Source organism: Periplaneta americana, chromosome 5, assembly GCF_040183065.1.
Source record: "Periplaneta americana isolate PAMFEO1 chromosome 5, P.americana_PAMFEO1_priV1, whole genome shotgun sequence".
NCBI lineage: Eukaryota > Metazoa > Arthropoda > Insecta > Blattodea > Blattidae > Periplaneta > Periplaneta americana.
This window is the reverse complement of record NC_091121.1, coordinates 177760467-177773229: the sequence shown is the minus strand read 5'-3', so window position 1 is coordinate 177773229 and position 12763 is coordinate 177760467. Positions and strand designations below refer to the sequence as shown.

The 12763-nt window shown below is 34.7% G+C and overlaps 1 protein-coding gene across 1 annotated transcript in view; it reads left to right on the top strand.

Annotated features, from left to right (window-relative positions):
- The window catches only part of LOC138700303 (carbohydrate sulfotransferase 11-like), a 105754-nt gene that overhangs the window by 64809 nt on the left and 28182 nt on the right, over positions 1-12763 (top strand). Inside the window, exon 2 of the mRNA XM_069826830.1 lies at positions 210-404. Within this exon, the coding sequence (XP_069682931.1) occupies positions 219-404 (186 nt within the window). The 5' untranslated portion in view covers positions 210-218. The remainder of the gene's footprint in view (positions 1-209; positions 405-12763) is intronic.

The following is a 12763-nucleotide window of genomic DNA, read 5'->3' as shown; positions in this document are numbered from 1 at the left end:
CATCTGCCATCAAAAGGTATCATTCTTCATTACATCGCATTCCATGAAAATGTCTTGAAAAATGTCTCAACTGCGGTTTCTTGTAACGTATTCTATCCGACTCATCCCACACACCTGCTTTCATAGCATCTCATCCATCGCTCTGCATGCAATATGGCGTGCCGTGGAGTGAACTTGTGAACTGAACTTGATGCGTCCGTTTGCTACAGCCATAAAAGATGCGGCTCCGTCTGGTCCGGGTGCAGAGTTCATACCTGGTTGGGGTCGCCACGACGCTGGTAATACTGTTCTACCTCCACTGCAATGTTCGCGATCCACGCGAGAGCGGCAGCGAGATGGTGAGCGAGCACAGAGTCCACGAGAAAGAGTTCGATGGAAGTACGCCCGAGCTCAGTAAGTACATTGTAAGTATCAGAAAAATCCATTAACTCACAACTCCACATCACCATTACATGTACACAATCCTTACTTCGATTAATGACGCCGGCATGGCAACGGTTACCCATTACACGATATATAGCGGAAGTAGACGTAATTCAATTGCTTCTCATCAAAGGGACCGGCGATCGATCCATGTCAGATTCTGTGAGATGTACGATAGGATTGCGACATGCATTTTCTCCTCATATTGAACTTAGGCCTACTATTTTCATGGGCAACATTGTACCGGGGGAAATAACGAATGATTAATCAGGTTTTAAGGTATATATACACCTTTACATACAAAAAATTTTGTTTTGTATAATTTTGCTCCGTAAAATTTTTATACAATTGAGAATGGTACCAGAAAGAGAATGAAGTGAACAGATCCCTTGAAATTATGTCTAAATTGTTTTTAAAAATTATTTTGTTTATAATTTTGACATGCAACTTGAAACATGATAGCTCATGCAGTTTTAAAGATAGAGCCACAGTATTTTTTTTTTTTCACTGCTTTATAGCTAAAACTATTCTTCAGTGCCTGACATAGAGCTATTTTTAATTTTTACTTACTTACTGGCTTTTAAGTAACCCGGAGGTTCATTGCCGTCCTCACATAAGCCCGCCATTGGTCCCTATCCTGAGCAAGATTAATCCATTCTCTATCATCATATCCCACCTCCTTCAAATCCATTTTAATATTATCTTCCCATCTACGTCTCGGCCTCCCTAAAGGTCTTTTTCCTTCCGGCCTCCCAACTAACACTCTATATGCATTTATAGATTCGCCCATACGTGCTACATGCCCTGCCCATCTCAAACGTCTGGATTTTATGTTCCTAATTATGTCAGGTGAAGAATACAATGCGTGCAGTTCTGTGTTGTGCAACTTTCTCCATTCTCCTGTAACTTCATCCCTCTTAGCCCCAAATATTTTCCTAAGCACCTTATTCTCAAATACCCTTAACCTATGTTCCTCTCTCAAAGTGAGAGTCCAAGTTTCACAACCATAAAGAACAACCGGTAATATAACTGTTTTATAAATTCTAACTTTCAGATTTTTTGACAGCAGACTGGATGATAAAAGCTTCTCAACCGAATAATAACAGGCATTTCCCATATTTATTCTGTGTTTAATTTCCTCCCGAGTATCATTTATATTTGTTACTATTGCTCCAAGATATTTGAACTTCTCCACCTCTTCAAAATACAGTACAGTATTAACAATAAGTGTTTTTACTCACGAACTGAGTTATCCATGCGAACGTGTTCATTATGCAGTGTATATTATACTGTCTACAGCATATTAGCGTACAATATAGAGAATGAAGTTAAATTGAAAAATAATCATAATCTGGATATTTAAACACATTTTTGAAAATGGTGGCCGTTCATTTCGATACAGTCTTCAGTTCTTTTGTGCATATTAACGCACTATACTCTATTGCATCTAATTCCAATTGCCAGTTTCGTCCTTCGTACTAGTAACTCATGTTGAAATAATTCTGTACCTACTCTATAAAAGAGTACCTTACGTACTGTAAATTCAATCTTCACCTCTGTCCGACCCGCACAGATAACATTACTCAGACATGCTATCTACTGTCCGTCCAAGTGGTTATGTCGCAGGATCGTAGAAAGGGGGGCAATCACGTGACAGTTAATTACTTTTATTTAAGTTATTTTAAACAGTTGCGGGTGAGGGAAATCGGGATGCGACGTAGGCAAACGGACAACAGTACCTGTGCGAAAATATGATTCAATATTGAAAACTCTTTCGTCACTGGAAAACGCGAACATATTACTGGAACGTACTGTACTCACTAACTCAATACTGTTTATGTTTACTACGACCTTAAGGCGACTTTGACTATATACGCTTGGTTCTGTGAGGAGAACAGTTGGAAGTTCACTAGGAGAGGAGGGTGGGTGTGAAGTACATTCAAAAACTCAGGTACAATAAAAATTGAAGTAAAAATAAAATGATGTCCCTGTATAACAATATGATGAGCAAGTTAGGCAACTCCATTTTTTGCGATTTCGAAATATTGATTGTTTCTCATAGAATTTTGTGTGCTGAATGCGATTCTGGAACTGTTTAAGTTAAAAAACGGACAGAACAGGGCGAAAATGGCACTTAATTGTGCTAGAATCAAAATGTAGATAACTCCACTGTGGTTTGGTTTCAAATTAGGACAATTCCTTCAGTAGCTAATAAAAAGCCCACATTCGTATCAACTTTTCCGATCACGTATCGTGAATCCAACATGGCTGATTGTTTATATAATCGGTTTGTGGATGAATTACTGTTTTACGTAAATTTGCTTTGAAACCGAGTTAGAAGAGACTTAGATTCAAAAGTATACAATTTCACTTTAAATATGGGTTCGTTTGGTCTCAAAAACAGACAACTCCACTTTAAATATGGCTTCATTTGGTTTCAAAAACAGACAACTCCACTTTAAATATGGCTTCATTTGGTTTCAAAAACAGACAACTCCACTTTAAATATGTCTTAATTTGGTTTCAAAAACAGACAACTCCACTTTAAATATGGCTTCATTTGGTTTCAAAAACAGACAACTCCATTTTAAATATGGCTTCATTTGGTTTCAAAAACAGACAACTCCACTTTAAATATGGCTTCATTTGGTTCAAAAACAGACAACTCCACTTTAAATATGACTTCATTTTGTTTTCAAAAACAGACAACTCCACTTTAAATATGACTTCATTTTGTTTTCAAAAACAGACAACTCCACTTTAAATATGGCTTCATTTGGTTTCAAAAACAGACAACTCCACTTTAAATATGGCTTCATTTGGTTTCAAAAACAGACAACTCCACTTTAAATATGACTTCATTTGGTTTCAAAAACAGACAACTCCACTTTAAATATGGCTTCATTTGGTTTCAAAAACGGACAACTCCACTTTAAATATGGCTTTATTTGGTTTCAAAAACAGACAACTCCACTTTAAATATGGCTTCATTTGGTTTCAAAAACAGACAACTCCACTTTAAATATGGCTTTATTTGGTTTCAAAAACAGACAACTCCACTTTAAATCTGGCTTTATTTGGTTTCAAAAACAGACAACTCCACTTTAAATATGGCTTTATTCGGTTTCAAAAACAGACAACTCCACTTTAAATATGGCTTCATTTGGTTTCAAAAACAGACAACTCCACTTTAAATATGGCTTCATTTGGTTTCAAAAACAGACAACTCCACTTTAAATATGGCTTCATTTGGTTTCAAAAACAGACAACTCCACTTTAAATATGGCTTCATTTGGTTTCAAAAACAGACAACTCCACTTTAAATATGGCTTCATTTGGTTTCAAAAACAGACAACTCCACTTTAAATATGGCTTCATTTGGTTTCAAAAACAGACAACTCCACTTTAAATATGGCTTCATTTGGTTTCAAAAACAGACAACTTCACTTTAAATATGGCTTCATTTGGTTTCAAAAACAGACAACTCCACTTTAAATATGGCTTCATTTGGTTTCAAAAACAGACAACTCCACTTTAAATATGGCTTCATTTGGTTTCAAAAACAGACAACTCCACTTCAAATATGGCTTCATTTGGTTTGAAAAACAGACAACTCCACTTTAAATATGGCTTCATTTGGTTTCAAAAACAGACAACTCCACTTTAAATATGGCTTCATTTGGTTTCAAAAACAGACAACTCCACTTTAAATATGGCTTCATTTGGTTTCAAAAACAGATAACTCCATGACTTAGTTTCAGAGATCGACAACTCCACTTTTTAAACTTAAATTTCGACCTGAATATTAATTTTAATCACATTTTGAGACTGAAAAAATATTTCTATGACCCATGAGAATGTTTAAAAAAAAATGTACGTATAACGGTGACATTAGTTTCCAAGCATCTAGTTTTTCGTCTCTCCTGTAAAAAAAAAAGCGAAAGTGGAGTTGTCCAAATTTGATACCAAGCTTCTCAATACATAAAAATAAACTGTCCAAGTGCTTGGGAAAAGTGGCATAAGTCAGTTTCCACAAATATTTTTAATAACTTATTTATAACTTACGGAACATCTGCTCGCTTGGGAAAAGAGACATAAGTATTTCTCCCATTACAATAATTCATACAGAAAAAAATTAAATCGGCATAAACCAGTGTGAAGACAGTTTTTTTTCCTTCTCCTGTAAAATTAACATTTTTGACTTTTGTCACTTTTCCCGAGCATTACAGAAATACACCATCGACTGTAAGTTAAGAAAAATACATTTCATATTACACTAGTGGGATTTTTGTGAATCTTGTAGAATGATCGAATAAAGGCAAGCATAACTGAAGTACTAAAATACAAATTTCTTGCATTACCTTTCTAATCCACCACAAAATCTTATTTATTTTGTCAGAAGTCTAATCCACGAATTCAGCATGGAAAATCGACGCTATTGACATTTACTTGTAGAATTTGCTGTCCGAATTTACACACAGACGTTTCAGCAATTTTCAAATAGTAAAAGTGTAATACTTTTCTCCAGAAATGATCGGGACGAAATTGAAATACAAACTGCTGAGACATTTATACCCAAACCCACGCTTTCAGAAGTCGAAATTGCGATAGAAAATCTGAAAAAGTACAAGTCTCCAGGTATCGATCAAATTCCAGCAGAATTAATACAAGAGGGTGGAAGTGCGAAATTTATAAACTTGTACTTGCTATTTGGGAAAAGGAAATTGTACCACAACAATGGAAGGAGTCCATAATTGTACCTATTTTTAAAAAGGGGGACAAAACCAACTGTGGTATCTTTCGAGGAATATCACTTTTGTTGACGTCGTACAAAATTTTGTCCAATATTCTTTTGAGAAGATTAACTCAGTAAGTAGATGAAATTATTGGGGATCATCAGTGCGGTTTTCGGCGTAATAGATCGACTATTGATCAGATTTTTTGTATTCGACAGATAATGGAGAAAAAATGGGAGTATAATGGTACAGTACATCAGTTATTCATAGATTTCAAAAAGGCATATGACTCGGTTAAGAGGGAAGTATTATATGATATTCTTATTGAATTTGGTATTCCCAAGAAACTAGTTCGATTAATTAAAATGTGTCTCAGTGAAACATACAGCAGAGTCTGTATAGGTCAGTTTCTATCTGAAGCTTTTCCAATTCACTGCGGTCTAAAGCAGGGAGATGCACTATCACCTTTACTTTTTAACTTCGCTTTAGAATAAGCCATTAGGAAAGTTCAGGATAACAGGCAGGGTTTGGAATTGAACGGGTTACATCAGCTTCTTGTCTATGCGGATGACGTGAATATGTTAGGAGAAAATACACAAACGATTAGGAAAAACACGGAAATTTTACTTGAAGCAAGTAAAGCGATCGGTTTGGAAGTAAATCCCGAAAAGACAAAGTATATGATTATGTCTCGTGACCAGAATATTGTACTTAATGGAAATATAAAAATTGGAGATTTATCCTTCGAAGGGGTGGAAAAATTCAAATATCTTGGAGCAACAGTAACAAATATAAATGACACTCGGGAGGAAATTAAACGCAGAATAAATATGGGAAATGCCTGTTATTATTCGGTTGAGAAGCTCTTATCATCCAGTCTGCTGTCTAAAAACCTGAAAGTTAGAATTTATAAAACAGTTATATTACCGGTTCTTCTGTATGGTTGTGAAACTTGGACTCTCACTCTGAGAGAGGAACATAGGTTAAGGGTGTTTGAGAATAAGGTGTTTAGGAAAGTATTTGGGGCTAAGCGGGATGAAATTACAGGAGAATGGAGAAAGTTACACAACGCAGAACTGCACGCATTGTATTCTTCACCTGACATAATTAAGAACATTAAATCCAGACGTTTGAGATGGGCAGGGCATGTAGCACGTATGGGCGAATCCAGAAATGCATATAGAGTGTTAGTTGGGAGACCGGAGGGAAAAAGACCTTTAGGGAGGCCGAGACGTAGATGGGAAGATAATATTAAAATGGATTTGAGGGAGGTGGGATATGATGATAGAGATTGGATTAATCTTGCACAGGATAGGGACCGATGGCGGGCTTATGAGAGGGCGGCAATGAACCTTCGGGTTCCTTAAAAAGCCATTTGTAAGTAAGTAATACTTTTCTACCCACCCCTGACATCTGCGTGGAAACCAAGTTTGAACACATTTACAATCCTGGGGTAACCCACGAACAGCTGAGTAACGCGGTCAATAGAATTCATATGGCATGTTGCACGTTACAATGAAGCAAATTCAAAACAGCCTCCAAAATAACTTCTCCTGCAGGATTACGGAAAGTTTCCAAACCGATCTGTATAGAACAGAGGTAGTACGATACGTATGACGTCTGGAAATACAAAATTCGGAGTTTTGGATATTTTCCAGACTCAAAAATCAAAATATCTCACTCGAGACCTGTTTAGTCTACATGCCTTGTTAGATGAGCTCACGTAAAGAGTTTAAAATGATGCCAGTCCAGTTTCTGAACAAACTTGAATCGTTCTGTAACATTAAAATTAATTATTGTAATAATAATAATAATAATAATAATAATAATAATAATAATAATAATAATAATAATAGCCTAATGTGTCCCTTGAAGGGTAAAGGCCTCCTGCTAGAGGGTAGCTCTGTTTCACTAACGCGGTGAGCTACTCCGCGTTAGGTTGTGTCTAGTGTTTCTTTGTCTGGTTGGAGTTGATTTCGCTGTCACTTTGATTAATTTGATTTCACTAACACTTTTATTATATTGAATGCACTTTCACTGAGTCAACTTGGGATGTTGTTTGTGGCTGGCACTGTCTTCGTTTGTAGTCGACTTCCAATTGTTCTCCATGTTCCCCTGCTTCTTGCTATTCTGGACCATTGCTGGCCTGCTTGTGTTGTGTAGAAGTCTGCCCACCTCTTCCTTGGTCTGCCTCTGTGCCGGTCTCCTGTGCGCGGGTCCCACATGGTGGCTCTGTATGTCCATCTTTCGTCTTTCATCCGCGCGATGTGGCCTCCCCACTTCCACTTTGCTCTTTGTGTGACGTTTGTTGTTGATGCCATTTGGGACAGCGAATCATTGGAAATTCTGTCTCTCATAGTTATTCCCAATATCTTTCGTTCCATTTTCCTTTGGCATATTTCTAGCGCATTCATCTGTCCGTTTGTTGTCGACCATGTTTGGCATCCATAAAGTAGTGTTGGGTAGACGCAGGTTTGTAGTACTTCGAATTTGAGTCTTCTGCTGATTGTCTTATCCAGAAGTATGAACTGGAGGGACCAGAAGGATTTCCAAGCTAAGGATATTCTTCTTCTTATTTCTTTTCCAGTCTTGTCTTTAAAGGAAATTAGTTGGCCTAGGTATGTGTATTCCGTTGCATATGGTAGCGTTGTTCCGTCAATTGAGATGGGGATTTCTTGTCTGTTTGTCATCAGCTGTGTTTTTGTCATGTTCATTGATAGACCTGCGGTTTTGCTTTGTGTACAGAGTTGTTGGAGCATTGACTGTAGTTCTTCTGGTGTTTTTGCGAACAGGACTATGTCGTCCGCGAATCTTAGGTCTGTTAGGTGTCTTCCGTTTATGTTTATTCCCTGTTGCTTGTTCCTGTTCATTTTTCTGTATACATTTTCCAAAACGCTTGTAAAGAGTTTGGGAGAGATTGGGTCACGTAGCAGGACCAAAAATATCTTGTTACACTTCAAGAAAAAATAGCTGATTCCTATGGAATGACACAGAAGACTAACTTTATGCAGAATAATAATAATAATAATAATAATAATAATAATAATAATAATAATAATAATAATAATAATAATAATAATAACGGCTTTATTTAACCTGGCAGAGTTAAGGCCGTAAGGCCTTCTCTTACACTCAACCAGGATTAAAACTTGCTTATATAGTTGAACATACAACTGGATTGGTATTAAGTAATTACATACTGATACAATTTAGGTACATAATGAGATCAAAAGAGGTAGTTACATAAAAATTTACCTCATAATATAAAAATAAACATAGTGGAATACATATTAATGTTGTTAGAATCAAATACGAATCAAATAAAAACAGAAGCCGATAATTCAATAAAAAATGTACACAGTAAAAATAAAAATAAACACATTAGTATACATATTAGTATTAGATTACAAATAAATAGGATTCACATAATTAAACCAGAAACCGACAATTGAATAAAATGTACACAAAAAACATAGATTACAAATAAAAAACAACGCAGTGGGATACATATTGGCATTAAGTGATAAAGAAACACGATTTACATGATTACACAATAAAAATAATAAGAAACAAAAAAAATAATAAAAATAAATACAGTGGAACACATTCCATTAAATATTTGCAATGCGTTAGGTCTGGCAACTCATTATAGATATTTTTCTAATTTACATTTAAAGGAAATTAAAGTTCAGCAGCCCTTGACTTCAGGCGGCAGAGAATTCCAGTGACGAGAAGTAGCAACAGTGAAAGATGAAGAATAAAGAGATGATGTGTGCAGTGGTATTTCTAGCGTGTTATCATATTATTTTTAGAGTATGAGATATCACAGAAACCTTCACTAGTGATTCGTCCTTATCATTTTATAAGATAAACGATTGTATCAGTAAATCTAAATTTTGAGGTATTAACCTGGGACATTTTGAACTGGATTTATTTTTATAGATAAATCGGAAACTGTTACCACATTAAAATAGAAGTTATTCACATGACTGGGTGCTTTTCACCGATCAATAGGAACAGAAGACGATAAGACTCCAAGTGAACTCGGTAGGTTAGTCCCTGGTAAATTACAAAAAGCATATTTTCGGTTTATAAGAATATATTAGACTAGCCGTACCCGTGCGCTCCGCTGCACCTGTTAGAAATAAATATAAAGTAATTACATAATTAAAATAGGACGTTTGATCCAGAAAACAACTTTTACAACAGCGCAAGATAATCTGCTTCGCTCATTACCCATTTTTTTGCATTGCATTTATTGCATATATATTTTATGTATTTTAACACGATTCAATTGAGCATAGTTAAAATTTGAATTATAAAATAATGGATTACTAAGCTAACGTACTATTACTGCATACTAAATCAATACACTCTCGTTGTTCGCTAATGCTCTGAGATTAAAATGAATGTGTACATAAATATTATTTTAAGAAATAAAGAAAACGAATGTACAAAATAGCCTATCAAATTTTCTGTGCATAAGAAGCTATTTTAATCTTACCTGTCCTCGATTTACTCAGACGTTACTGTAATAACATTATAGCATTATGTCCATCTAGAGAAACTACACTTTCCAATGGTAAAATAATAATTAATTATACAAATCGATTAATTTAGCTTCTGATATTACTTCATACAAGCACAGAAACGTTCTCTGTAGGCTATGTTTAATAGCTTTCGATTGTTGATGTCCAAGGCCCCTTATAGACGAAGTCATTTGTTCTTAACTCATTGCACAGTCTTAGATGGCGTTATTTTAATTTTAAAACTCATTTATCTCATTAAATATCAGTCCTATCAAAATTTTGTAAAGAATAAAACTTATCGGAAATCATTTTTAAAGAACCTTTTGTTATGTAACATTTTTTACAAAAATCAATAATAAGCGAGATATTTCGATTTATTTAATTCAGGCCCCCTTATAACCCCCATTTTAGATAAAGTATTTTGAATGACATATAGCCTAAAATCTAAGTTACAACGAACTTAATTTATATTCCAATTTTCATATAAATCGGTTCAGCTATTATTGCGTGAAAAGGTAACAAACATACAGACAGACAGACAGACAGACAGACATACAAACAAAAATTTCAAAAAAGCGATTTTCGGTTTCAGGATGGTTAATTATACATATTAACACCAATTATTTTTGGAAAATCGAAAATTACCAGAAAAATTTTGGCTATAGATTTATTATTAGTATAGATAATGAGTAGCGAAACAGATTAAAATAATGATGTATCCGTATCATATTTTGAGTTCGCCCCTGCCATGTCATGCGTTGTAGAAATTAGTTTTTCTCAGTATAATCACTAGAGCTCGGAAGTTGAAAACCTATAAATTACCTAAAAAGACCTTTAAAAGATCTAAAGATATCCTAAAAAGAACCTTAATGCCCACGTGCATCAACGTCAGTTGGTGTAACCACCGGTTAAAATTGTCACCTAACCTCTGGTCAAGCATTTTTACAGTGGATCGACCTCGGTTACGACTTAAATAGGAGGTTAACCACAGTAATCTCTAACCTGCCATATTCGAGCGGTTAAAAGAGGTAACCAGTGATTAGTAGAGCAAGTAAAGCAAAATGGTGGCCAGAGCCACAGATGTTTATTTCGAAGACGATTATTATTGTACAGTACTTGAATTACTTGGATAGAGCGTGAGCGTGTAGTTTCTATAGTGGAAAGAGAGAATTCTTACGAGGAATTAGGTGACAGAAAATTTCAGGAGGGATTTCGTTTATCAAAATCTACAAATGGATCACTTGAAATAACACAAAAAGTCATATTTCTCCTATGGTTCGGCTGCTTGTATTACGATTCTATGTAACTATTATTTTCTCTATTTTAAGAGGGAATACTCGAATATCTCTTTCTCTATGTCACTGGCTGAACAAAGAGAAGTAATGGATGGATCTTAGGATAATGAACAGTTCCCTCGTGTAAATGGGATCCTGGATCGTATACACATTCCTATTAATCTTCTGCATCCTTTTTCTTTATAGATATTCCATCTGTTTATATAATATATTTGAATTCTAGTAATTAAGTCTAGCGATACTTCAACCACACATTAGGATATAATCATTTTTGCATTCAATTTTCTATTTTGTACGATTTTAACCTAACAGCAAAGAAATGCAACTCGTAAACATAACAGCGCCCAAAGGCAAACAAATGCAAAGCGAAAATGTAGGATACGTTCATTTCGATGTAGAACGGAGTGAGCGCAGTCATTTTTAGACGTTGACTATTACCTTTACAGCGGTATGGATGCTTTCCTTTAGTCATTTTGTAGAAACAGTACACCAGCATAGACTTTACTCTGGTTAAATGAGGTGTCAGCTAGCCATGTTTAAGTAATCTGTGATTATGAATAGTGCACACAAATTACATTTTAACCACTGTTACTGTTTAACCGTCGTTTCATAATCATCGATTACTGCGTTTTTAACCGATGTTGATACACTTCGCCATAAGACTGGAAAAAGGGACGTAAAAAGTGATCCAAATTAATTAATAATTTCAGTTTCAATTACACTTGTAGCGTAATGGTAGCGTTCCGGGCTGGTAGTCGTAAGATCGTGCGTTCGAATACCACTGAGTGCTTTGTATGGTTTTTTTTTTTTAAGATAGAGAGGAATTATAATTTCTGCACTCTCTTTTATGACTGTTTTAGTGGACCTAATTGACATCAGGTTCATGAATACATTACGCCGTGCCTTTATCATTATTTATTATGACATTATGGCTGCAAATGGAAAGAAAGAGAGAAAAATTTTATACTCAACAAAAATATCTTTTGTGGCACAAACAAAACAAGCATACTAGCGTCTGCTTAGAAAATTCAAACAATTAAAAGCTTAAAAAAAAAATCAAACCAAAAGCCACGATTAAATATTTAGTCCATCTTCCTCCAATGTCGATCACATTTTACAGTCGAGTGGAAATGTCCTGGACGAGCTTCCACAAATCATCAGGACGTCTTGGAGGGGGAATTGGGCCAATTTTTCCGCATATTATTATGCTTCTTTACTTGTGTATCCGTGGCTCAGTTGGAAAAATGTCTGAATTCAGATGTCAAGATCTCAGGCTCAAATCCTCGTCGTTCTTTTCATGTTATTTTGTTACAGGATAGTATAATTTAATAATATAAGAAGAAAAAAACTAACACTAGTATTATGCAACTGTATTTTTCAAAATATAACATTAAATTTATATTATTTATATCGCTAATGAACATAACAGAATATAAATGATAACTTGAATATTATTTATTTCGCTAAAGAACATAAGAGAATATAAATGATAACTTGAATATTATTTCGCTAAAGAACATAACAGAATATAAATGATAACATGAATATTATTTATTTCGCTAAAGAACATTACAGAATATAAATGATATATAAATGATAACATGAATATTATTTATTTCGCTAAAAACATAACAGAATATAAATGATAACGTGAATATTATTTATTTCGTTAAAGAACATAACAGAATATAAATGATAACATGAATATTATTTATATCGCTAAAGAATGATAACAGAATATACATGATAACTTGAATATTATTTATAACGCTAAAGAACT